Source organism: Heteronotia binoei, chromosome 9 (genome assembly GCF_032191835.1).
Source record: "Heteronotia binoei isolate CCM8104 ecotype False Entrance Well chromosome 9, APGP_CSIRO_Hbin_v1, whole genome shotgun sequence".
NCBI classification, from domain to species: Eukaryota; Metazoa; Chordata; class Lepidosauria; order Squamata; family Gekkonidae; genus Heteronotia; species Heteronotia binoei.
The window spans coordinates 23,038,733-23,064,173 of NC_083231.1; the positions used below are offsets into that span (position 1 = coordinate 23,038,733).

A 25,441-nucleotide genomic window follows, 5' to 3' on the forward strand; every position below is an offset into this window, starting at 1 on the left:
TGTTTCCTGGAATATATATAGGACCACACATTAGCCCTTTTCTAAAATGTAAGCTAAATTAAATTCACTGGGAAATTGCTGGCAGCTACTACATTTCCCTTTTCCAGTAACTTAGTAGTTAGGATGTTCTCTGGAGTTGGTTATGCATATTAATATGATCCTAAAGGCTTCATCTGGATGTTACGCAGGTAAAGTACAGGCTTGTAATGTCCAGTTGCTTTCTTAAAAGAAGAACTTAGGCAGAGGGGATATGAAATGGATGTAAACTGAATCTAGGGAGGTGCTTGCTCAGTCACTGCAAGGGGAAACCACATTGCAAAACATTGGACTGGAATCAAAAGCCTTATTTTGAAAGTTAACAATAGCATCAGGACAGTTAGCAACAGAACTGATGTACAAGGTTGGTGGCCCTCTCTCCATAGTGACCAGATTGGTTCTTTAGCTTTTCACTTCCCAGTAGGTGGAGCCACTGGATCACATCATAGATAGAATGATAGATAGAATTTAACAGCACATGGTCCTTCACAGTAGTAGTTTTAGGTACACATATTGTTGTTATAGCCAGATTATTCCATGGCAGCTCTTTATTCTGATATATTATTTGGATGCACCTGTTACAGTTGATAGATTTTATTATTGATTTTAAAACTAAGATCATGCCACTATAATGTAGTTTAATGCTTCCTCTTTTTTTCCCGAGTGATGGGAAATTCCAGAGTAGCATTCGGGGTCAGTCTTACTTAGTTAGAGGAGCTTTTGTCTGCATTGTGCCTGTGGATTTTATAATATCTCTTTGGTTACAGATATACTGGTAGAGCAAGCAAGCAATCCAAAAGGTGCACAGGCTGGCAATATTGGTCCCAAGGCTGAATTGATCCTATAGCGACAGCATCACCCCTCAGGACTCTGGGCAGTTTCCCCCACTCAGCAATTAAGATTCTTCTCCATGATAAAATTCAGATTATTCTTTTGAGCACAGTTAGATGGGATGTGGCATTTATTTATTTTTATTATTTATTTCATTTATACTGCACTTTTCTTCTTACTAGAGATCCACAACAAAATGGTTTCTTCATTTTGTTTTCACAACCCCCCCCCCCCCCCCCCCGGTGAGGTAAGTCAGACTGAGATTGTATGATTGGCCCAAGGTCCTCCAGCCAACTTCCATGGCCGTCTCTGTCTCCCAGATCATAGTTTAACCGCTACACAGTGGTTAGCCTGGTTCTTGCTGGTGCCTTGTAAATCATGAAAGAAGGGTGGAAACAGTCTTACAATTCATCATGGGCAAGAGGCATCTATGTGTGATCAAGTGGTTCCCCCTACTGGGAAGTGAAACGCTAAAGAAGGCAAGGGGAGCAGAATGCTTCCTACCCTTGCCCCCCAGCTGTTTTTGAAAAACGTTTTTATCCTGGTAGGACTTAATTTTGAGCCCTTCTAGGAGAAACCTGTTTTTATTAGGAACGGGCACAAAACAAATTATGAACGGAAATTCATCATGAACTGGGCTCAGTTCATGGTTTGTGAACCTCAGTTTGTGCCACCCTGCCTTCACAAGCCCCATGAACCTCCCAGGTGGGTTCATGTGGTTCATGTCAACAGACGTGCTGGTGTTGATCTCTTTAGCTGCTTTCTCCAAGTTGCATGGTGATGGCATTGCAACTCACAAGGGAACTGACTTGCCGAGTTGTGCTGCTGCTGAGGCATTTAAATGTTCCCTAAATGGATTTTGGAAGGTCTCCTGCCCTTCCTTAAGGGTCCCTAAAGGACAGGTCCTCTTGTGGATGGAGTAAAAGGACAGGTCCTCTTGTGGATCAAAAACTGGCTGAGTAATAGGAAGCAGAGAGTGAGTATAAATGGGCAGTCTTCGCAGTGGAGGATGGTAAGCAGTGGGGTGCCGCAGGGCTCGGTACTGGGTCCCATGCTCTTTAACTTGTTCATAAATGATTTAGAGTTGGGAGTGAGCAGTGAAGTGGCCAAATTTGCGGATGACACTAAATTGTTCAGGGTGGTGAGAACCAGAGAGGATTGTGAGGAACTCCAAAGGGATCTGTTGAGGCTGGGTGAGTGGGCGTCAACGTGGCAGATGCGGTTCAATGTGGCCAAGTGCAAAGTAATGCACATTGGGGCCAAGAATCCCAGCTACAAATACAAGTTGATGGGGTGTGAACTGGCAGAGACTGACCAAGAGAGAGATCTTGGGGTCGTGGTAGATAATTCACTGAAAATGTCAAGACAGTGTGCGTTTGCAATAAAAAAGGCCAATGCCATGCTGGGAATTATTAGGAAGGGAATTGAAAACAAATCAGCCAGTATCATAATGCCCCTGTATAAATCGATGGTGCGGTCTCATTTGGAGTACTGTGTGCAGTTCTGGTCGCCGCACCTCAAAAAGGATATTATAGCATTGGAGAAAGTTCAGAAAAGGGCAACTAGAATGATTAAAGGGCTGGAACACCTTCCCTATGAAGAAAGGTTGAAACGCTTAGGGCTCTTTAGCTTGGAGAAACGTCGACTGAGGGGTCACATGATAGAGGTTTACAAGATAATGCATGGGATGGAGAAAGTAGAGAAAGAAGTACTTTTCTCCCTTTCTCACAATACGAGAACTCGTGGGCATTCGATGAAATTGCTGAGCAGACAGGTTAAAACGGATAAAAGGAAGTACTTCTTCACCCAAAGGGTGATTAACATGTGGAATTCACTGCCACAGGAGGTGGTGGTGGCCACAAGCATGGCCACCTTCAAGAGGGGGTTAGATAAAAATATGGAGCAGAGGTCCATCAGTGGCTATTAGCCACAGTGTGTATGTGTGTGTGTGTATATATATATATATATATATATATATATATACATACTTGGCCGCTGTGTGACACAGAATGTTGGACTGGATGGGCCATTGGCCTGATCTAACATGGCTTCTCTTATGTTCTTATGTTCCATTCTACTGGCACTGGGGAGCTGTGACCAGCAGAAAAAGAGGGAGGGAAGATCTGGGAAAAGAGAACTCCCTCCCTTCCATTCTACTAGCTTAGGGGAGCTGCCCCCAGCAGAAAAAAAGGGAGGGAAGATCCATGACAAACTTCATAAACCCAAACTGGTTTGCGAAGCAGAGGTTCATTGTGGTTCGTGGGACCTCACAAACCATGAACTAGGGTTTACTTCTATTTTCCTCGTTTTCCTTAGTCCTTACCTCACTTCTCTGTGGGGGTTTATTAGCAGTCCCAGTTCTGTGCATAAGTTTCCTGCTGCTAAAATTTAGCTCTTTCCTTAGCATCAATATTGTAGACAGACTATCTTTGTTGTTGATAGACAGACTATCAGTTGTTGGTAGGTCCTCCTTGCATTCCAGATATGTGGAATAGCATATCCTTAGCTCAGTGACCTGTTGTTGACTGCTTCAAATGTTCAAGCAGCAGCAAGACAGTTCAGATAATTATGCTGCATAAGACAGCATGCCTAAATAATTAATTTAAAGCTACTTCTTATTGGCATAATTTAACAGTAAACTCAAAAGTTACTTTACTTTGCTTCTGAGAGAGATTTGGGGCTTTATCGACATCTCGAGGAAGGAATCTCTGTTAACTTAAGAGGAGATGCTAAAGAGCTGCTTGTGAATGGTACCGCTGAGAGGTAACCATCAGCTGTTCTTGGGGGCTCTATCTTTTTGTTTGCAGTGTAACAGAGCAGGGGATCTTTCAGGTACGACAGCAGGCCTACATTTATTTAAACAGAAGTTTAAACCTTTCCATAAATAAATAAAATTGCGCTTATTCATTTTCAATTAGCTGTGCAACATCACGTTGTTTGTTTTGCTTTCTTTGAATAACTGCAGGGCTTTTTTTTGTAGCAGGAACTCCTTTGGATATTAGGCCACACCCCTCTGATGTAGCCAGTCCTCCAAGAGCTTACAGTAGGCCCTGTAATAAGAACCCTGTAAACTCATGGAGGATTGGCTGCATCAGGGCCTAATATGCAAAGGAGTTCCTGCTACAAAAAAAAAAGCCCTGAGTAACTGTATTGAAATCCACGGTGCTAACTTTTAACTGCGCTCATTTTCGCTGCAGGCAGCCGCCAACCTGCCATCATCCGAGTCGAGAGAAACACAACTGCCATTTTGGCCCTTGCCCTCCTTGCCGTCAGCCTTGCAAGAAAGCTTTAGAGAAGTGCAGCCACTTGTGCCCAGCCGCTTGCCATGATGAAGCACTTGTGAAGCAATCTGGCCTGGTGAGAGAGTGTTCTGAGACCCTAACACTCTGCGTATCAGGAAGAGTTTGAAAAGTGGGTCTCCCCACTTAGCTTGCTGGCTAAAAAGAGAAGATTGGGGTAAATTTACAGGTGCTGTTTGACTAACAAGTTAGGAGCTTTCTGTTGCCCTCTTAAAAAACTCACGTATCATATCATTTTGTAGTCTCTGATTTTTGAGACCCAGGACTACTCTGTGATCTTGACTTTTTGCACACACTAATTTTTTATCTATTTCTTTGCACCACTTTCCTCTTCTCTAGCAAGAGAAAATATGATGTGGTGGTGCTGCTTGTGAGACCTATTTTGTTTTGAAGGTTTATCATAGCTAACCAATGGAGAGCAGGCACTAACATATTTTGTTCCTAGAAAGGAGTCTGAATATCCCTTCTTTTCTTCCCCATCTCTCCCCCCACCCAGAAATGCTGGGATGTTCCTGATTGTGAGCACGCTCCGTAATGCTTTCAAATTTCAGGAGGAATTTAATATTCACTGCATCATTTATGGCATTAATCTCCTACAGGTCTTATTTTGTCTGATTAGAAAGAAGCATATTACAAACTTTGCTCAAGAATTTTTTATCTAAAAGTGCCTGCATAATTTATAGCACCATCTTTAAAAAAAAATTCAATAAAAGCACTTAGTAAATAGGGGGGCAGAATCCATTCTGAAGAAGTGGTTATGTTTAATGTTTAATTGAACATTTAGATCTGTAGACTGATTTTATACTTGAGTGGGTTATTATTTCATAACCTCATCCTTACAACAGCCCTACAAATTTATTCCAGTAATGTTTTAAAGGACCCTGACCACATTGGAGGGGAGGATGATGTGATTATTTCTCTTTCATGGGTTACCAGTTAGCAGGGTGGGTTGTAGGTGTCATTTGCTCCCTATTTTAGATGTTACTGAACTGGTGTGGGTTGCACCTGGGTGGAACTGGTACCCTTCCTGTTATGGTGATACCAGTAACGGTGGCTCTCACCTGGTGGAACTCTGCTGAACAACACCTGTGCCAGTGGGACCTAATGCAGGGCTTACAAGGAAGAGATATTCCGCCAAGCTTTTGGTTGAGGACAGCGATAGGCAGCAAAGGGAGTTCTGGCCATCACATTTAAAGGAATCGCACACTTTTTAAATGCTTTCCCTCCGTTTGGAAATAATGAAGGATAGGGGCACCTTCTTTTGGGGCTTTTAGAATTGGACGCCCTGGTCCAATTTTTTTGAAAGTTGGGTGACGTTTTAAGGATAGGCACCAGATGCTATGCTGAAAATTTGGTGCATGTGCTTCAAAAAACAGCCCTCCCAGAGCCCCCAATACCCATGGATTAATTGTCCATTTTACCAGTTTCCATAGGATATAATGGAGTGCCCATTTCCCCCCCCCCCCACGTTCTGATGACCCTGAAGGGGGGGAGGGCCTCCTTAGGGAGGATCCCCTGCCCCCAACTGAGGATTGGCAACCCTGTTTAGTTAATTGTTTTATTATCTGTGAATGTTTTTATCATTATGTTGTTTACCACCCTGAGCCATGTAGTTTCAGGGGTAGGGTGATCTGTAAATTTAAGTTATAAATAAATAAGTTTAGTCATCATAGGTGGTGACCTTGGTATTGTTGTTAGAAGCATTGTCTGTGTAATGTGGAGGAAGAAATCATTCTGGACTTCCCGGATATTAGTGGTTGACTTTAGCCATATCTTAGTATGTGCTGTGTAAAATATATAATATTTACTTACTTACTTACATACATATTTCCTTTTAGCACCAGCCTGCAGGCCCCTGGGAACAGTCGTCTGAGCCTGCTTTTATTCAGACTGCATTGCCTTGCCCTCCCTGTCAGGTTCTGATTCCAACGTAAGTACAAAAATATGCTTTGAAATTAAACATTTCAATGTGTGTGAATGACATGACACTTTTATCCCGTCATTTCACTGGAATGTGTATTGCTGGAGAATTTTTTGTTATGCAAGAAGCTGTCTCCTAAGCTAAATGAGTAAATTAAAATGACTAAATAGGTTTGTGAAACAAAGGCAGAGATCTTAGTCTGGTGCACGCATAAACTCTAAATCAAAAATGGCATCTTTTGTCTGATTGTATTTCACGTTAACATTTTAAAAATGTAAACATTTAAGAGAGAACGTCATTGCCGAGTAGAAATTTAAACCTGGATCTCCTTACTCTTAGTCTCACACTCTAACCACTGTAGTACACTGTCATCTACACTGGGTGCTCACCAAATTCCTTGTTTCAAGAAATTTGGTCCCTGTAATTCTGCATTCTGACAACATAGGCAGCACCTGAGATCCTAAGAACCGAGTGGTATGGAAAATATTGCAGGTTATCCTACAAACGTTGACTGAAGCTAAAGCAATCAATAAAGCAATTACAGAATTTGATCATTTACCTACTTACATTTGTCAAAACATCAATATGGTTGCTGTTAAAGAGGACTTCCAGTACCCTAAATGCAAGCTATCATTTATTGTTTTAAGGTACTCTTTCTTTTCCATTTTGTAATGTAACATACTGGACTTCAAAGGTCTTGAAAAGTAAATTTGTGTGCTCTGGTCTTAGATGTGAAAAGGCTACAAGTCAACTGAATATTTAATTGATCAGATTAAACCATTTAAGGTTTACAGTCTTAGGATATCTGTTGATGGGTTCTGAAATTCATGTGCTTGATCAAACCATTCAAATTGTTTTGACTTTTCTCCACCATTGTATATTTGCAGGCAGTGCTTGGGGAAACACGAGGTGAGTTATGATAGCTGTCATCCTTTGAAGCAAATCTGAGCCATGCGTAATTGGGTTTTAATAAAAGTTCTCAAAATGAAACCTTGGCATTCAATTGATTTGACATGAGGTTTGCTTGCAACCACAAGTGATTCGCTGCTTAGTTGAAACCCACAGATTGTTTTTCGTTTGAGATTAGATTGGTTTTTCCATCAAGGAAGCATTGCAAAAATTGTTCTAGGAAAATTCGTAAGAGTGGGTTGTCTAATTAATCTCGATACAACTTTAAACTTTTGACATCATGTTTCAAGCAATGCGGAATGCTGTAAAATGCTCTTCTGTTAGTGTTTACTCTGATGATTTAGGTTGAGTTTTGGTTTTATAGAGACTACTGCTTTATAGCTTTTCCAAATTGTTTGGAAATGTTTAAATTATCTCTTGTGGTGCAGTTTATACTTGATAAATCTTTTGGCTGTTCTAGGAGCATCTGCAAATGATGTTTTGAAAGTTGGTATTAACTGTCACTTTGGCAAGTAAGATGCCTACAATAAAATATTAGAACATGGTAGTTTTTATATTGTAATGTAGTGGATATTATAACTTGCAGCTGACTAGAGGGGCCTGTTGTGATCTGGTGGGGGAATCCCTTTGTTTGAACTGTCTTTGCATTTTCTGGCGTGCGCTCTGTCTTGAATTAAGCTATGCTAATATGTTTCTGTGGGATGTTACAAAACATTAAAGATGTGGATAGTTATGGCTTTTGAGCAATGGAAAAGAGATTTTGAAGATTCCTAAGCACAATGGATGGTATCCTATCATCCTTTTTACCAGCAAAATTGGAAGAAAATGAACAAAATATCATATGGCAGAATCCATTTCAATTAATGTATTTCAGAAATATGTTGGGAGGGAAAAATATTTTTTTCTTTAACCATGCAGACTGAGGTAGCAGAGTCCTAAAATGTTATAATGGACTGGAACACTTTAGGCTTCACTTGGAGGATTGCCTTTTGAAATGTTCTCATATGTTAAAAAAGTACCAGTACAGCAATAAAGGGGAATGTGGGGAGAACTTTCCTTTGTAATTTTAAATAAGAAAGAAGATTCAAAGCTAGAACCCACCACAGGCAGTCCAGTCTGTCACCTCCTTACCAGCTCATTCTCCTGCATGTGTGAATTTGATTTCCAACTGGAATTGTTACTTGTTCTGAGGACAGTATCTCAATGAAGAAGAAGATAAAGATGAAGAAGATGGTGATGATGATATTGGATTTATACCCCGCCCTACACTCTGAATCTCAGAGCACTTTACAATCTCCTTTACCTCCCCCCCCACAACAGACACTCTGTGAGGTAGGTGGGGCTGAGAGAGCTTTTTACAGCAGCTGCCCTTTCAAGGACAACTCCTATGAGAGCTATGGCTGATCCAAGGCCATTCCAGCAGCTGCAAGTTGAGGAGTGGGGAATCAAACCCGGTTCTCCCAGATATGAGTCCACACTCTTAACCGCTATACCAAACTGGCTCACTCTAAGGTTGCCACAAGCGCCTCCAGTAGAACAATCCTTGCTTCTGCTTATACTGTGTAAGGTTATCAGGTTTCAGGAACTTAGCAGTTAAATGATTTTTTTCTGATTTGGTCTTGAGTCAGTCTATTCGTTTCATGAGTGTGAACTTGACAGGCCTTTGTTCGGGAGAAATTCAGTTTATATATACTTTCTTTTTTGCCTGCAATGTGATTGTTTGGCTTCTGCAAAATGTAACGTGTAAATCGGAGAGGACAGAATTCTTGAACTGAACACAGTTGGAATAAATTGATTTAACTGCAGGAACGCAAGCATAACTGAGGAGAGTGCAAGAAATTTTTTTTTATCTGTAGCTGTTTTGTACAATGGTACAGTGTTGTGAAATGTGTCCTATACAATGCGAGAAAAGGATATGCCAGGAAAATTGATCTTGGGGTTATTGATAGCTTACTTAATCATACAGTTCTGATCTAACAGACAATCATTTCCAGACCTGAAGAGAGATGATCTCAGGAATGCAGTATGGCCTTGACAGCCTCTGTTTTTTGGGGCACATTGTTAAACTATGCTTTTGATCTTATTGGCTAATGTGAGAGTTCAAGCAAAACACTTATCCTCTTAATGATTTGTTCATTACGCAGTATCCTGTGATTTAAAATGAATGCTTAGAGGGGAACTGGCACAGTAGTTGATCAGCAACATTTTAGTAGGCAAGCCATAGAAGAATCGTGAGTACATTATAACAAAGCTGGAGTTCAGCGGCACCTTTAAGACCAATAAAGAAAGCTTATACCTTGAATAAAACTTCGTTGCAAAGGTGCCACTGGACTCAAAACTTTGTTCTGCTGCTTCAGACCAACACAGCTACCCTTCTGAAGCTAGTACATTATGGGAAAGTTAAGCTGAGTTGGTTTATAGCATTTCATGGTGAATTGCAGCATTCAATGGTAATACCAAGCTATGATTTGTTGATACAGAAAGCCACGGGAATCTTTGGGCATATGTTCTCCTTTTCTTGCACGTGGGCAGTTAATGAAATACTTCTGAATTTGCAGCAAAGCTATATTTGACTATTACAACTGAATGTCAAACTGATTTGAGCTTTTCTTTACGTGCCAGAATGTCAAGTCACAAACCATGGTTTGGGACCCTGGTTTGTATGGGGAAAAGCCCAAATGTTGATTTGTGATCAGACCTAATAAAAACAATGGCTTGCTATGAGCTGAAGATCTTTAACAAATTATTGCATGTGAGAGGAGGAGGAAGGTGTTTATACGGCCAGGATTCCCCAGGCTTGCTTCCTTAGCAACAAACCAATAGATAGCTTTTACATTGTAATTATGCTGGATAGGTTTTGGCAAAAACAAACAAAAGAGGTTTACATTTATATTTGCCTGATGAAGTGTAGAAGGTGTTTAATATTCCCAGACTAATTATGTAGTCATCTTTTTGTTGCTTGAATTGAGATCTTGGATTAATTTTCTCTTTTTACTTTGTCTATCCTTGGAGCTAGTTTGTTGCCACCAGGCAACAGAGAACCCAGTCTTGAAATAAATAGCAGGTTGGATTGATGCATCCAGCAGAATAATATGCTTTTAGTAGACTGGATTTTACCGTTTCAGACTGTAGGGATAGGATACCACTTTAGAGTATTCTTTCATGCTAGAGGGAACAAAAAAAAGACTTCCTAATGTTCCATCCTAACCTGGTACTTGCTATGCTATAATTTTATTTGGTTTATTTGAGAGTTTTTAATGTAGAGGAAGATTTATAAATCACACCTGTGCTCTGAAGTAGTACATTCTGATACCTTAGCATTCTGCTGCATAGACCAAACTTTCATTGCAAGCACCTTCTTCTGTTCTGTCAAATGTCTCGCAAAGAACATAGACACAGTCCAGTCATCTCCTGTAGTTTCTTGTTGTTTAAACTCTGTGAGGTAGGTGGGGCTGAGAGATCTCTCCCAAAAGCTGCCCTTTCAAGGACAGCTCCTGTGAGAGCAATGGCTGATCCAAGGCCATTCCAGCAGCTGCAAGTGGAGGAGTGGGGAATCAAACTCGGTTCTCCCAGATAAGAGTCCGTGCACTTAACCACTACACCAAACTGGCTCTCTTGTTGTTTAACCTCAACAAGTTGAAGCAGAGAAGTTTGTAGACAGATATAGTACCAGAATGAAGTATATCTACTTAAATTTGCAAGATTATTTATTCTCTTTTAGATCTAAGCTTAATATGTAGGAAGTTTGGGACGCAACCCCTGGTATTTCATATGGAGAGCTCCACTGGTGTCATAACTATCAAAGCAAAGGCGTAGACCCAGCCACAGTTACTGAGATATCATTTGCTTTGGTAAGGTAGCTTCCTGTGCTCATAAAGAGAGAGAGGCTCATATTTTATGCTCTAGGTTCTTGAACAAATATGTTGAACTCTTCCAATTTAAGGTGGTCATTCTACCTACTTCGGGCCCTCAATGCTAGTTTGGCATTGCATAATAAAGCCCTGAGACACTAATGGCGAAATTCTTAGTTATTTGCACAACAAAAAGGAATTGAGATTCTGTCTTAACTTTGCCAGCAGTGATACCATATCAGGATTACATAATGGTAGGGCTAGTATTCTGCAGTGTATTTTATTTTCTTGCTGCTTGCATTAAAGATACTAACAATTGCTAGTTTATTTGATTTTAATTCTCTCTCTGAAATAAATAAGTTGCACCTCCTGGGGTATTAGTTTAGAGTTTTCATTTTTAGATTGCTAGGAACTGCAAAGCAAGCATACTAATTTTAATTATCAAATTATAGGCCGGTAATGAAATGACCAAGTCACAGCTGCTGCCCGATAGTGTTCCGCTGTCACGCTGATAGCTTTTAACTGCGATCTGGCAGAAAAATCTAATTTCTCATAGCTGCAGCATATTGTGTTTGTCAACTTGTGGTGGCTTGAAGATTGAATAGAATTTTTTTTTTTTTTTAAAGTATATCCTTTCTAGAATGTATTTAGAAACTTTTTATGTTGCGAAAAGAAAACGAGATGAATATTTCTTAGCCAGATAGGCTGCAAATTATATTAACTGCTTGTTGGTTAGTTTACATTCCTTGGCACAGAGCGTAGCATTATATTTCCATCTTAGACTTCATCAAGAAACTTAATACAATATTTAGAACAATTTTAGCACAGTTGTAGTTGACTTAGCCATCAGTGCATTTACACAAGAAATTCTGGGTACCCTTTAAAGAAGGTGAACCTATGGACTTGCAAGTCATTATGAATCTGGGCTGCATAAATGTCATTAGGGTCAGGTAGTTTTCTTAAATTATACAGTTTTTAAATTCCTTTTCTCTTTGCTTTTTAGCTCTACTACAAGCCTTCCTTCTCTCTAGGTGCACCGATTTGATTTTTCACTCTTGTCACCTTCAGCTGTTTGTTTTTCAAATTTCATGTCTTCTGCTGCTAAGACTTTAACATTAAGTTCTCGCTTTGGTGATAGCAATGAGCTTCTGTTAGGTTTTCTGATTTCTCATCTCCATTCACATACATCTATTCTGCTTTGTGCTGCTCATCTGTGCTGTTGTTCTGTTCCTGCTTTGGCATGTTTTGCTACTATTTCATCCCTGGCTTCCTTTCTCCTTCTAGGTGTTCATTTTTAAACCTCTGATTTTAAATGTTTTGTTGTCCCTTCTCCCATGCTCTTCCGTTTAGTTTGGACATCACAAGTACCCATGCGCAGGACTTCTGGTTCTATTGCCTACTAGCTGTACCATTTCTTTTAAGCCTTGTTCTTTTTTATGAAACTATTTCCCAGCTAGCATTCATCTATCTGTCTTCTTCTCTTCATGAGTTCAAAGCGGCACTTAAAGTTCCATGCATTTCTTAACTGTTTTTCTTCCCTCTTGCATTTCTTTTTTGTGTTTTCATTCTGTCTCTTTAGACTATAATAAGCCTTATTGCTTTTATGCAGATTATGGCACTATATAATATTATTAGAGCAAATTTCTCTTCAGAGCCACTTGTCTGCGGCAAATTAGCAAAATATGCTTGTTCATAATATGTTCCAATATCATTATATTTGGTTGCTTATTCCTTGACTCTTGTATTGGCTTCAGATGCCATTGTGACACTTTGTTCTAAAAGCTGATTTGCTGGCAAAGCAAATTTCAGGTTTTGATTGTTAAGTGTTGCAGCAGAAATAATTTTAAGATACTATTTTCTCATTATAATGTGATTATTCTTGCTGCCCTGCTGGTGCTTACATAGAGGCAAGCCTTTTTTCTTTAATGGCAAAGCTATTCTGAGTGATACTTTAATTTTAAACTACTAGCTTCATGTTCCAGTGCCTTGTTTCTCTAAAACTCTCATTCCATTTTGGATTATGGATTTTGCTGTATGGGCCAGCATCCACACTTTTATACATGGTTATCTTTGTGTCTTCATTTCTGAGCAGAACCTACTGCGGCTTTCCTGCCAAAACCGGAACAGTCAACGTTACAGTCAGTGTGTTGCTGCTCTGAATGCAGCAGTCCCATTTCATCTCCTCTTTCTTAGTTACATTTCATAAGGGTAAACATGAGATGTGTTGACAATTGCATTGCAGTTTTTTCCGCATCTGTAAGTGGCAGCTGATGAAACCAACTGGGGTTAGTGAAACTTTCGACATGATGACATATTATATCATATGACATTGCAGTGACATCATTATGACATATTATAGGATATTACATTGCTAGCTAAGAAGGAGGAATGTTTTCTTAAGTCACCTGGATGCTGGCCACTTGAGTGAGTATCCTGTCCACAACCATTTTGCTTAGTGCTTTAAGTTCCTCTGTTCCAAATTCACACTGTCACACTCTGACTTAGTCCAGTGGCTGCACATCAATGTAATCAGAAAGGGAGATGGTGAGAAGCGTAATTCTCTCAGAATTACAAGTGATATCCAGACAACAAAGATCAGTTCCCCTGGAGGAAATGGCAGCTTTGGTGGGTGGGCTTTATGACATCACATCCCTTCCGACCTGCCTCCTCTCCCCAGTCTCTACCCCCAGATCTTCAGGAATTTCCCACTCTGGAGCTGCTAACCCTATTTTTTTCAGAAAGAAAGGAACATACTTCTTGTTTATTAAGTGTTGCCTTATTTTACAGAACTGCTTCCCTGGAAATGATGGTTAATCTTCTCCATTCCTATTTATTTTTGGAAAGCAGCTGTTGGCTTGTTCACTCATTTTCCCTATTTATCTTCGTTGCATAAACTACCTTGATGTTTTGGATTTGTGTTTATTTTTAACAGAAGTAATGATAAAAGACCTTCAGTTAAGCAGAAGATAGAAGAACTTGAAAGCATTCTTTAAATGCTGTTCTTTCAGGCGTGACAATTGTTTCTAGTGTATAAACTCATAGAATGTCTGCGCAACCCAATTGTTTGAGCTAGCGGAAGTGGCTATATCAAGTTCCCTGCCCAAAGGACCAGTGGAAGAAAATACACGGTAAAGCGGGAAGAAGTGGCAGTTCCTTTCTTGGTCCTACATCCCATATTCTTCTTTAGACCTTTAACACATACCTGCCTTAGTAAGATTGCTGCTTTCTGTCTTTTATTGTATGTTGTTACATTTAGAAAGTTTCCCCCTCAGTTTTGGAGTGTTTTTGCTTTTTGTTGTGTTTAGAAACAATCAGGTTGTTCAGCTCCTGGATGAATAGGTGTTATGTCAGTGTGGTCTAATGTGTGGTATAGAGAAGCATGCATTTATTCTGGGACCAAAAGGTATACCACATGGCTTCAGGTGCATTGGGAGGGGGGACTGTGTTCCAGGCTATGGCTGAAAAGATTGGTGAACACATACATTGACTCCTAGACAGGCGTTTCTGAGGCTGCCTTGTTTTCACATTGTTAGCAAGGATGGTATACTTAGTGCAGGTAAAAGAATGGACTCAGCAGTGATACACATTGTTCTGTTCATGTAACTCCTCATTTGAACCTGCCAATGCACAACTGTTCAGAGAGAAATATCTTCTTTGTCCTTTGATGTCTAAGGTCCTTTTGGCCATGTTTTTAATTTACATTTAATTTAAATTTTAGGAAACTTACTCTGTCTCATCAGCTTGGATCCCAAAGCAGGCTTCTGCAGATGGAAGGAGCTGTGTCAGCAGAGTGCAACTTCCTTCTCTCCTGCAGCTGTGGTCTAAAATGGTGCAGCAGCATGTAGGGAGGTGACGAAGTCATGCTTTGCTGACAGAAAGCATTCCTTGTGTAGAAATGCTCCACAGGACCTGACCCATTATAGAAAAAGTTGTCAGATATTCTGTATGAGAGAGAAGAAATTGAGACCAGTCAGAATAAAAAAGTCTTGACTATCTGTAAATGAGAAGAATAATGTCATTCTAAACTTGTAATGCCTGGCCATATATACCTATATAGAAATAATGCTGTCCCATTGATTATACTGCTTGTTTTTCTGGAAGAAGTTAAAAAGGGGCATCAAGGGATAGTTTCAAGTTTGTTAACCTAACCAAATTTCCTGACAATGCAGACTGGCTGGCTGAAGAATAGAAAATTGCTGAAATAAGCAAAGTAACTAAGTATGTTGGTAAGGGACAGAGAAATATATCCTGAATTATTTTCAGTTTATTGTCAGTTATTTATGAAGTTTATGGAAATATGCTTTAACTTATATAATGACGTTTATGGAGCCTTCTCCTTGGTGTGGGTTTTCTTTTATAAACATCTGTAGATCTAATAGCAACGTGTGGTTCCCATCTGCGGATCCTTAAATCTGCAGATCAGGACCACACTGATGCAAAAAAAGTTTAAAAGAATACAAGGGAGTTTAAATTTCCCCCAAATGGGAAAAAAAAATTGTGTTGCCTGTGTATGCACTTACCAGTTGAGCTGGCGGTGGCTGCCATCACCACAGATGACAACTGTAGGTCCAGTTGCCATGGTGGAGGGAACCAGGAGCAGCTATGGTTTCAGCTGCTGGTGGGGCAGACAATGGGAGAGGCTCCAGGCCTGGCCACACTGGCGGAGCACTCTTGGAGCTTCTGGCTGCCATGGTGGAGTGCTTTGGGAGCCACTCTGAACCCGGTTGCATGGCAGAGAACTCCAAGGGAGCCTCTGGGGGCAGCCACACCAGTGGAGGATGCTGGGAGCCACTCTGGGCTTGGCGGAGCTTCCAAATATGAATGCTGCCACGGTGGGGCCTGGAGTCATGATGGTGGGAAGAGTTGGGATTTCCCCCCATGAGACTCACAGGCCTCTTACTTTTAATATTCTAATATACTCTGTTTCTTAACTTTTTTAAAAAAATACAACTTTAGTCTGTATTTCCTGAACAGAAAACCTCCTGTAAAGGTGTACTGCAAAAGAGAGAGAGAGAGAGAGATTGCTTAAAAATCTATATTTTGATTTATCAGTTAGGATTTAATCACGATGCTGACATATGGTTTGTTCGGTGCTTAATTTATTTTCTGTTCTTAAATAATATATATAATGCTAATATTTATGGAATTGCTTTATGATGATAAAATACTGATTTGATCTTAGTAATTAGTTGCTTGGATGCTTTTAATGTAAATGTAAGGTTTACTTCCTTGTATATTTTCTTGTACATATATCTCCACTGTTATTTTTTTTCCTTGCAAAAACCCATGCTGGTTCCAAGTAACCTACCAAGATTATCTATGGCTTTGGTTTTGATGATGATCAAAATGTTTCATTTAGTAAAATGAACAGTGTGTGCAATTGTATATGAATAGTGGTGTTATCCCTAAGTAATCAGGAGACTTAAATTTTCATTTAATGAAAGCCTTTGAAATACTGGGGAGGTTGCCTACAGTGGTTCTTGACTGTCTTTCTTACAGGTGAACTTGTTGCCATGTCATGCTGCGGCACCCTTCTCTTGTAAAAGGTCTTGCGGAAGGCTGCTTGAGTGTCAGAATCACACGTGCGTGAAAGAATGTCATAAAGTTACTGAAAGAGATGGTGGCAGTGATGTTCAAAAGGTAAGGCGTCTTTTCTTATTTATTTTTTTATATTTTAAAATCGCACTCCTCCATAGGACAGGGCTCAGGGCAGTGTTTTCTTACAGAGGTGTGGTACCCCCTTCTCTCAAGAATTGCAGAGTCAGGTATACATCTGGACTATGATTGTCTGTATACATTGTGTGAGTCTGTGTTTCTTGTTGGTGTAATTTGGGCTTGACTGTCCAAATAAATGACATAGTGGAAGGTGTGTGGGTGGTGGGTGGAGTGCATGTGCCTGCATGTCACTGTTGGGAATAAAATGCTGATTTTGCACAGAAAAGCTATTATTATTATTATTATTATTATTATTATTATTATTATTATTATTATTATTATAAACCACCCTCCCTCGAAGGGTTCAGGGTAATGTACAGCATGTTCCAGAACATACAACACTCTAAAATGTATGGGAAAGAATAGAAAATTAGTAACAGGTAATAAGTAACAGATAAAACCAATAACAAATTCTGGAAAACTGTTGGCAATCACAAGATTTATCTCCCTGCATAGGGTGAATCGTTGACCATGCATAGTGAAGGCCATGGTAGAGTCCAAGTAAAAGGCCATTGCTGTCCTCAGCCGTAGGCCTGGTGGAATATCTCTGTTTTACATGCCCTGCTTAACTGAGCTAGGTCCTACAGGGCTTGTATGTCACTAGGCAGAGAGTTCCACTAGACCGGTGCCAGGGCCAACAAGGCCCTGGCTCTTGCTGAGGACAGCCAGACATCTTTATGTGACAGCCAAACTTAATTACCATTTCTGTGCCCCACAAGTGCCTTTCTTTCCCCCCAAAATTGATTTTTCTCCACTCCTTCTCCCATTTATTCTCTTTATTTTTCCTAAAGCATTTCCTCTCGATTAATTTTTCTCTTCAAAATATATTTCTTTATTATATTTATTTCCCAACAGATTCCTGCCCTTGATTCATTTTCCCTTCCGCTTCTCCTCACCCCAAACCACCATTCTCTTCCTTTGTTGTGCTTGTTCTGTATTCCCTGTCATTTCGGACAGGACTGCGATATAAAATATTGCATGCTGTGCATTTTCTCAAAATGTTTCCCTAGCTTCTCCTGTTTAAAACAGGCAGGAAAATTTAAGCATGAAATTAAAAAAGGGGGTAGCTGCTGCCCAGTCAGCAACTGTCTTATCTCTGCTACTCACCCTCCTGCACGATGGAACAAAGGCGCAGCTGCAGGGTGAAGACTTCATCTTCAGTGGCACAGTAGGAAAAAACCCCATGAACACCTTTTTGCACTCCTGGGCCATCACCATGGAAATGAGCTTGGAGCCCAATTCAATTCGATGCATGTGTAATCGTGGAAAAGCATGATTTATGAGATTAGAAGGTACCGAGGCATGTTGACTTCCATTAATGTTTTTCTTTTTTTAAAAAAAAAGTTTTGAGCTTTGCACTCTGCACATATAGCTGCAGGTGAGAGAATCAGGTGGTACTGCCTTATCTCCTATAGAAACGTAGGACCAGCTTTTTTTTTTACTGATCTCCTCTTGTGAGTGCTCTGTGCTGCTCACATATGGTCACTACTTGGTTCTTTTCTGCCTTGTTCTACCTTCAGGAATTCAGGACCAAGGTCTTTCCTCCCTCTTTTTTTAAAAAAGATATGTAGGTAGAATGTATTAAGGGGGTCCCCAACTTTTTTGAGACTTTGGAATTCAGATGCAACATGGTGGATGGAGCCACAGAATTCCAGGTCGTGATATCATGCATAATTCTGATAGTAACTCTTCAGCATATGAGGCAGAAGTTCTGTCCTGTTGTCTGGGAAGGTAGCATACAGATGTTTTAAATAAATATAGCAAGAAGCCTACCCCCTTTTTTAATTTCATGCTTTTAAATAAATATAGCAAGAAGGTAGCATACAGATGTTTTAAATAAATATAGCAAGAAGCCTTTTAAATGAATATACTGTTTAAAAATGCTTTATTGCATACTCACAGCTTACCTTCAGCCACACATTGAAGATCCTTGTGCTGCAGTGATGGCAACTGCTGTTGAATCAACTTTTTAAAAAATCTGCATGGCCAATCTGATCTCCAGTGGCCATTCAGAAGTCCTGCTGGGCAAAGCCCTCTGTGGCCCCACCCACTTTCTAAGAACACTTGGTGGGAGCCATGAATGGTGTTGATGGGTGCCATTGTGCCCACAGGCACCACAGTGGGGACCCCTGATATAATGGAACAACAGACTGTCCTGTCATTCATGGGATTGTATCCCATGATTGTATCAGTGGGCCTTGTTACTAAGTCAATATGTAGCTTACTATATGTAGGCTCTGAAGAGCCATTATAGAACTATTCTGAATAGTAACCCTATCTTACTGGCTGTATGGATAATTCAAACTAGAAACAGTATTTGGTATACTTGTTCAGGTTATGGTCCCTTCTCTAGCAGGGAGCCAGCTCCTGTATCCCTTGCATGGTTTTACCTCATCCCCCGTCAACTAATTTCCCCACCTGCATCTCCTTGTGGCACTTCGTCTTCTAACTAACCCAGAATAATTAGGGACTTCTGACCCTTCTTCTGCATTTCAACATTGTCTCAGGGGACTTGAGAAACTACAAGCCTTGATCAGTGTGTATTTTTTTTTAAAAAAAATGTCTAGGCACTTTATTAAAAAAAAATACTCTAAGTACTTCGTAGCCTACATTGAAAACTGAAATTCACCATTCATCATTGTACTCAGAAATAATGGACCTCATTTTCCAGTACTTACCACCTACTGTTAAACACAGTTAAAAGCCAACAAATTGTCTTAGAAACTAGGCCTTTTCTAATAAGGCATGAAAAACTGTTCTGTATGCACTTCCTTTTCTGCATTATGCTCTACCAACGTCAATTCCTCTCCACCCAATTAAATTTTTTTTTTTAAATTTCAAAATTTTCTTTATTGAAAATTTAAACAGCTTACATAAAATCGTAAAGCTTCAAAATATGATACAACTTAAATTTCACACATAGATAATAACACAAAAATAAATCTAAGTTAAATAATTAGCAAAATGAATTCTTAAAAAAGGTGACCACTTAAATATTTGTTTGGTGCAAAGTTTATCTTTGAAACATACAGGGTAGGGTTGAGGAAAACACCTTGAAGTTTTAGGTGCCAGCTTTAAATTTTTTAAGTACCTGAGATTTTGAAGTCCTCAGTACAGCAAGCTGCCTCCTTTGGGGAGTTGGATGTGTGCACAACAGTTTTGATGTTTACTCTGGTAGGATCGCCAGGTACCCCCTGGCAACTGGGGGTGGTGGTGGTGGCAGCACACTGAAGCCTAAGTCTCAGTAGCTGGCAACACAGCCATGTCACTTCCAGCACACACTGCCAGTGATGTCATTATGTCACTGGCAATGTGGGGGAAGGAACCCTTGTTATCCAGCTGATCAGCTCTAGAAGGAGGGACCCCATGGTGAGGGATCCTCTGCCACTGATGGGGATCTGGGAACCCTTCCCTGGAGTGGCTGTTCCATAGCAACTGTCATTCCATCCCATATTGTTAAAAGACTTTTTCCTGCATGAATTTCTTGTGGTTAATACTACTGAATAAAATGGACAGAGGCTGCTTTTTTATTATTGTGGTCTAAACTGTTCTGAGAACCACCCTAGTAAGCCTCCTCCAAGCCCTCTAGTTTCTTTATCCAGGAGAACACCTATGGGAGTCTATGATGGAGAAAGCAGACAACTATATTCCTCAGTCTCATTACCTTGTTTTTCAACAAAATAACTCGCCCCTTCGTGGTTTACTCCTTACTTAGATAAAGATGTGGGTGTGATATTCCTTTGACCACATTTACAACCTTGCGATATCTTTAGTAATAGTGAGAAATGGGGAATTGGTTGGCAGTTTTGTTTTTTTGCTTGCAGCATTCTTGGAAAATCATAAATGATGATGGGAAATTTTTAGGATGGTAGATCTCATTCGATAGAATCGGTAGCCTTCCGTTTAAAAAAAACAAACCTGAAGAAACATTTACTGCCTTGCATTTATCTGTGATTTTATATTGTTTGTTGATATGGGTGGCTCAGTATTTGCAATGGCAGTTTAACTTACTTTTAAAATGTTTATTTGCTTTATAATTGTTGTGAATACAAATGGATTAATTAAAAATGTTTTGTATTCAAAATAGAAATGAACAATTAGCAGCATCGTGTGGAAACATTTAAAGTGATGTTAAAGAAGGGTAAAACTGCAGAATTTTGGCAAACTGTTTATGAATGAAAGCCAAGAGCAATTTCACTCTTTCAGTTACTTGTCTCTAAATAACTGTCATTCCTTAATGAGATTTTTTTTTTATCTGAACCACTAGTGGGAAAGTGTTTGTTTCCTAGGCAGTGTGCTAAAGTAGACTAGAATCTGTTAAGTAAATGAGCCCTTTGGAAATAATTTTAAACCTAGTTACAGTAGATACAAATAAAAACATTTAACCTTTAAAGATTATGCACTATGACATTAAATTGTGTGTATGTGTAAACTGTATAATTTTACAGGCAGGTACTTTTGTGGCCATTTGTAGATAGATTCCTGGCTTGATTACCTAATAATTTTCCTCATAAAAATTACATAAAAGTTGATACTGGCAAGAACTTCCAAATGACAGTCTTTCCCATGTGCTGTTGGACATGACCCTTAATACTACTTACTTTTTGGTAAAAGCTAAAAGCCTGAAGGCATTCTAAAATAGTGGTTTGTTTTGGGGCTTTTCACATCCTAGAACAGAGGGACCTTTCTGACTTAGATTAGTATTTGTTTAGTATTTTGCAGGTGGAAAGCAATAAAGAAATGCTTGTCTTTGTGCTCAAATGCCTTAGTCAGGGTTGCCTGATAATTTTGTTAGTTTTAACCTTTCAGAGGTTGGCATTTGGCGGCCTTCAGCTTTCTTTGCTTAGTCTCTTTCTAATGTCAGCTCTTCTAATTATAATAATAATTCCTGTGTATGTTATCACAGACCAGGTATTTGTGAATTATAAGACCAAATTCCTGTGTGATTCTGCTGGCCATTCGGTTAAAAACACTACATTCCAGAAGCAGACATGACATAGGGCCTGAAAGAGCAATCCTAGACAGGTCCAGTCAAAATCCCACTATGGTCTATTCCAGGGGTGGCCAAACTGTGACTTGGGAGCCACATATGGCTCTTTCACACATATTGTGTGGCTCTTGAAGTCCCCACTGCCCTATTGGCTCACTTGGAGAAGGCATTTAAAGTTAAAGTTGCTTACTTTCTACCTCCCCTCCCCATCTTCCTTCCTTCCTTCCTTCCTTCCTTCCTTCCTTCCTTCCTTCCTTCCTTCCTTCCTTCCTTCCTTCCTTCCTTCCTTCCTTCCTTCCTTCCTTCCTTCCTTCCTTATCTCTCAAGCATCTGATGTTCATGTCTTGCAGCTCTCAAACATCTGACCTTTATTTTATGTGGCTTTTATGTTAAGCAAGTTTGGCCACCCCTGGTCTAGTCCTTGGGGCTTACTCCCAGGAAAATGTTCTTAGGATTGTTCTGTCTGAGAATGAGCTGTGGTCCAGCAGTTCCTGGTTCAAATATTGCCTCTACTACAAATTAATTAGGTGGACTTGAATGAGCTTTTCCCCCCTTTCAAGATGAGATTAACAGCACTGGCCTGTTTTATAGCTCTCGTTATTACAACAAGGTCATATATGTAAATGGCTTGAGCACTGAAAGCTTTGTATCAATGCTAAGCAGCAGTATTGCTTCTCAGTGCATCAATGACTAGTTTTACAGAATTCAGTGTCTGATGTACATTGAATGGTCTAGTTTTATCCTCGCAACAACATGTTGAAATTAGACAGAACAGCTAGCCTAACTTAACCAGTGGATTGGATAAGCATATGGAGCAGAGGTCCATTAGCGATTAGCTACAGCATATTGTTGGAACTCTCTGTCCTGGGCAGTGATGATCTGTATTCTTGGTGCTTTGGGGGGGGGGGCGGGGGGCACAGTGGGAGGTCCACTGGTGGACCTCCTGATGGCACTTGTTTTTTTTTGCCACTGGATGGGCCATTGGACTGGATCCAACATGGTTTCTCTGATGTTCTTATGTTCTAACCAGTGAGCTGCAAGGTTGAGCAAGACTTCAGACCGCCCTCTCCTTAGTCTGATGCTGCAAGCTCTAGGAAGCAACTCTCATTGAACTAAATGGTGTTTACTATAGGATAAAACTAGATTATTCGACCTACATCAGACACTGAATTCTGTATGCATGTTTAGGATTGCATTACACGTCTACACCGTGCTAGATCCACAGATCATTAGGGGAACAATCCTGTTTTCCAAGCACTGTGGAAATGAACCATGACATAGGACTAACCCTAGGACTAATTGTTTCAGTTCCACAGTGCCTGTTAAGACCGAGCTCTTCCAGATGCCTTTTAGCGGATATCATGATGCCTCTGGCAACAGTGATTAGGCTCCCTGTGGGTGCTTTGTTAATAAGAATTTCCTGAGATCAATATGCAACATGGCCACTATTATTTCTGACTGTCGTTTGCTGAATATGACGCCTGTTCTATAGTATATGATCTTAAATGATATGCTATTGTTTTTATTGTATTTATTGTTTGAAATTTTAATACAGTTGGAAGCAGCTCCGAGCTGTTTTGGGAGGAGTGGGATATAAATGTACAGATATAAATAAATAAATAAATAGGCACCCTAACACACACATTTTAATTCTGACAAGCATCACTCAGTTTGCTTGACAGCTATTAGGTTTTCAAAGAACGGGCATCCTTGTATGTGGAATATAGCTTATTTAACCACACCAGGATCTGTTGGTTATAACAGGGCATGACTGTGGGTATTACAAAGAAGCTTTGTGTCTCCAGTCTCTTTTGCAGTTTGCTGACAGTACTTCTTAGTACTGTTTAGAAAGTAAAGGCAGCACATTCCAGCTTTTCCTATGGAAGATTCTGCTAACACCCACTGCCAGATGACTTTTGGTACATGCCCTGAAATAGACTGGAGTGTTTGTGTTTAATTTTTAAAGTACATAAAGTGAATGTGTATCGCAGCTTACGTCAAAATGAGATTTCAGTTAGGAACGCTCTGATCGAGCATCCCTTGCAGTTCCTAGCACACAGAACCCAATTGTACAAGTTGTGATTGGTCTTCCCTTCCTGTAAGCTATTTTAATTGCTCCTAAATAGTGAGGTTGTTTATAGATTTCCATTTTAAGGTCGCTTAATGCTTGATGTTGTTACTAGACGGGCAACAAATTCATGATGCCTTTTTCTCCCCCCCTCAAATTGTATACCAAGGTGGTAAGAAGCTGGGGGCCTGTGAGAAACTGCAGAAAGGGGCATAACCTGGAAAACCCACTTCCCAAAATCTAGTACCTCCCCCCCATTTGTCTTTTTAACTGACTTCCAACATTACATGCTTGTGGAGCATATTCAGCCCACACCTGGCTGTTTGCTGGGGGGAGGTTGAAGTGCTGAGGGAAAGCTTCGGTTACTTTATCAGGCGTCTGCATGCCTGGGGATTCCTTGAAACATGTAGACCAGGGTTTCCCAAACTATTTTTTCCCGTGGTCTGGTTATTTTTACACTTCTCTTTCACGGCCTATTAAAATTCGAGGTGGAGCCAGGAGACTTTGGGGGTGGAGCCGGGAGACAGCGATATGCCTTCCCCCCCCATTTAAACACACCGTTGGAGTGTTTAAATGGGGAAGGAATCCCGGGAGCTGCCTTTGCCATTTCCCTGCGTGCGGGGAGACAGCAAAGGCAGGCGATCTGCCTCCCCTCCATTTAAATACCCTGTTGGGTGTTTAAATGGGGAGGGAAGCCTGGGAGCTGCCCGAGGCGAGGAGACAGCAAGGGCAAGCGATCTGCCTCACCCCCCATTTAAACACCCCGCCTGGTGTTTATATGGGGAGGGGAGCCTGGGAGCTGCTTTGGCCATCTTGCAGCCTAGTGGAGAGACCAGCAATGGCAGCCCTTACTTGCAAACCAGTACTGAGATGTCCATGACCCAGGGCTGGGTCACGACCCTGCAAATGGGAAATGCGGATATAGAGGGAACCCTTAGCTGTCTGTTGATAGTCACTTGTTGCTGCTTTTTGTGATTGACACAGAGCTCAGTCACTTCACAATTAGTGCTATTACATGACCTACACTTAATGCACAATGTGAGATGCTTGGTTCAGTCCAGCAGCTCTCCCTCCAATTCAGTTCCATCTAGTTTGCTTCCTTACTACAACCCCTGTCACACATGGCATTTGTCCATGCATGTCCGATGGCCTTCATTACAGCCCTTTTTGGTGATCAGATAAGTTGCCCCCCTTCACTTTTTCTTCAACCGAAAAGCTGATTGGATTTAATGCATTAACAGAGTAATACTTAAAAACACTTCTCTGGGCATAAGCTCCATTGAATTAGACCTAAGTACAGTTCTGAGTAGATCACTTTAGAATTGCTCTCTGAATAATATGTCATTGTGATATGAAGAGCAATGCTGATGCTGAGAAAATGCAACTGTTCCTTTAAACAAGTAAACTCAAAGGTAAGCATGTGGGTATAGGCTAGAGAGAGGCAAAGCAAAGGATAATAAGACTGCCAGCTTTCTGATTTTTCAGGGGCCTGCATGCTGGGAGGGAGAAGAGAAAGTTTGCTTTCTGAGGTGACTGGCTTTTCTGTCGTCCATTTCTTTTGCATTGGGTATGGAGGAGGGGCTCCCCAAAGTCTCCTTATTCTGTGCAAACAAAATTTAAAGAATTGGTAGTGTCCAAAGTGATTGACTTCTAGCTCCGATATTCTAACGTGAAGTGTATTGTGGCCTACATATCCCTGGATTCCTGACACTTCAGGACACTTGAAACAGTGCCTGAAGCTCTCTCATAGAAAGGAGACTCTATCCTGCTGCCACAGCAACAGGCAGGTAAGTGAAGATGAGGAAAGGAGAAGGGAATTTA

At 40.5% G+C, this 25,441-nt stretch overlaps 1 protein-coding gene across 1 annotated transcript in view; it reads left to right on the forward strand.

Moving 5' to 3' along the window:
- Window positions 1–25,441, forward strand: part of NFXL1 (nuclear transcription factor, X-box binding like 1) — an 81,699-nt gene that overhangs the window by 22,503 nt on the left and 33,755 nt on the right. Inside the window, exons 13-16 of the mRNA XM_060246296.1 lie at window positions 4,065–4,224; window positions 6,005–6,096; window positions 6,975–6,996; window positions 16,347–16,487. Coding sequence (XP_060102279.1) covers window positions 4,065–4,224; window positions 6,005–6,096; window positions 6,975–6,996; window positions 16,347–16,487 — 415 coding nt within the window. The remainder of the gene's footprint in view (window positions 1–4,064; window positions 4,225–6,004; window positions 6,097–6,974; window positions 6,997–16,346; window positions 16,488–25,441) is intronic.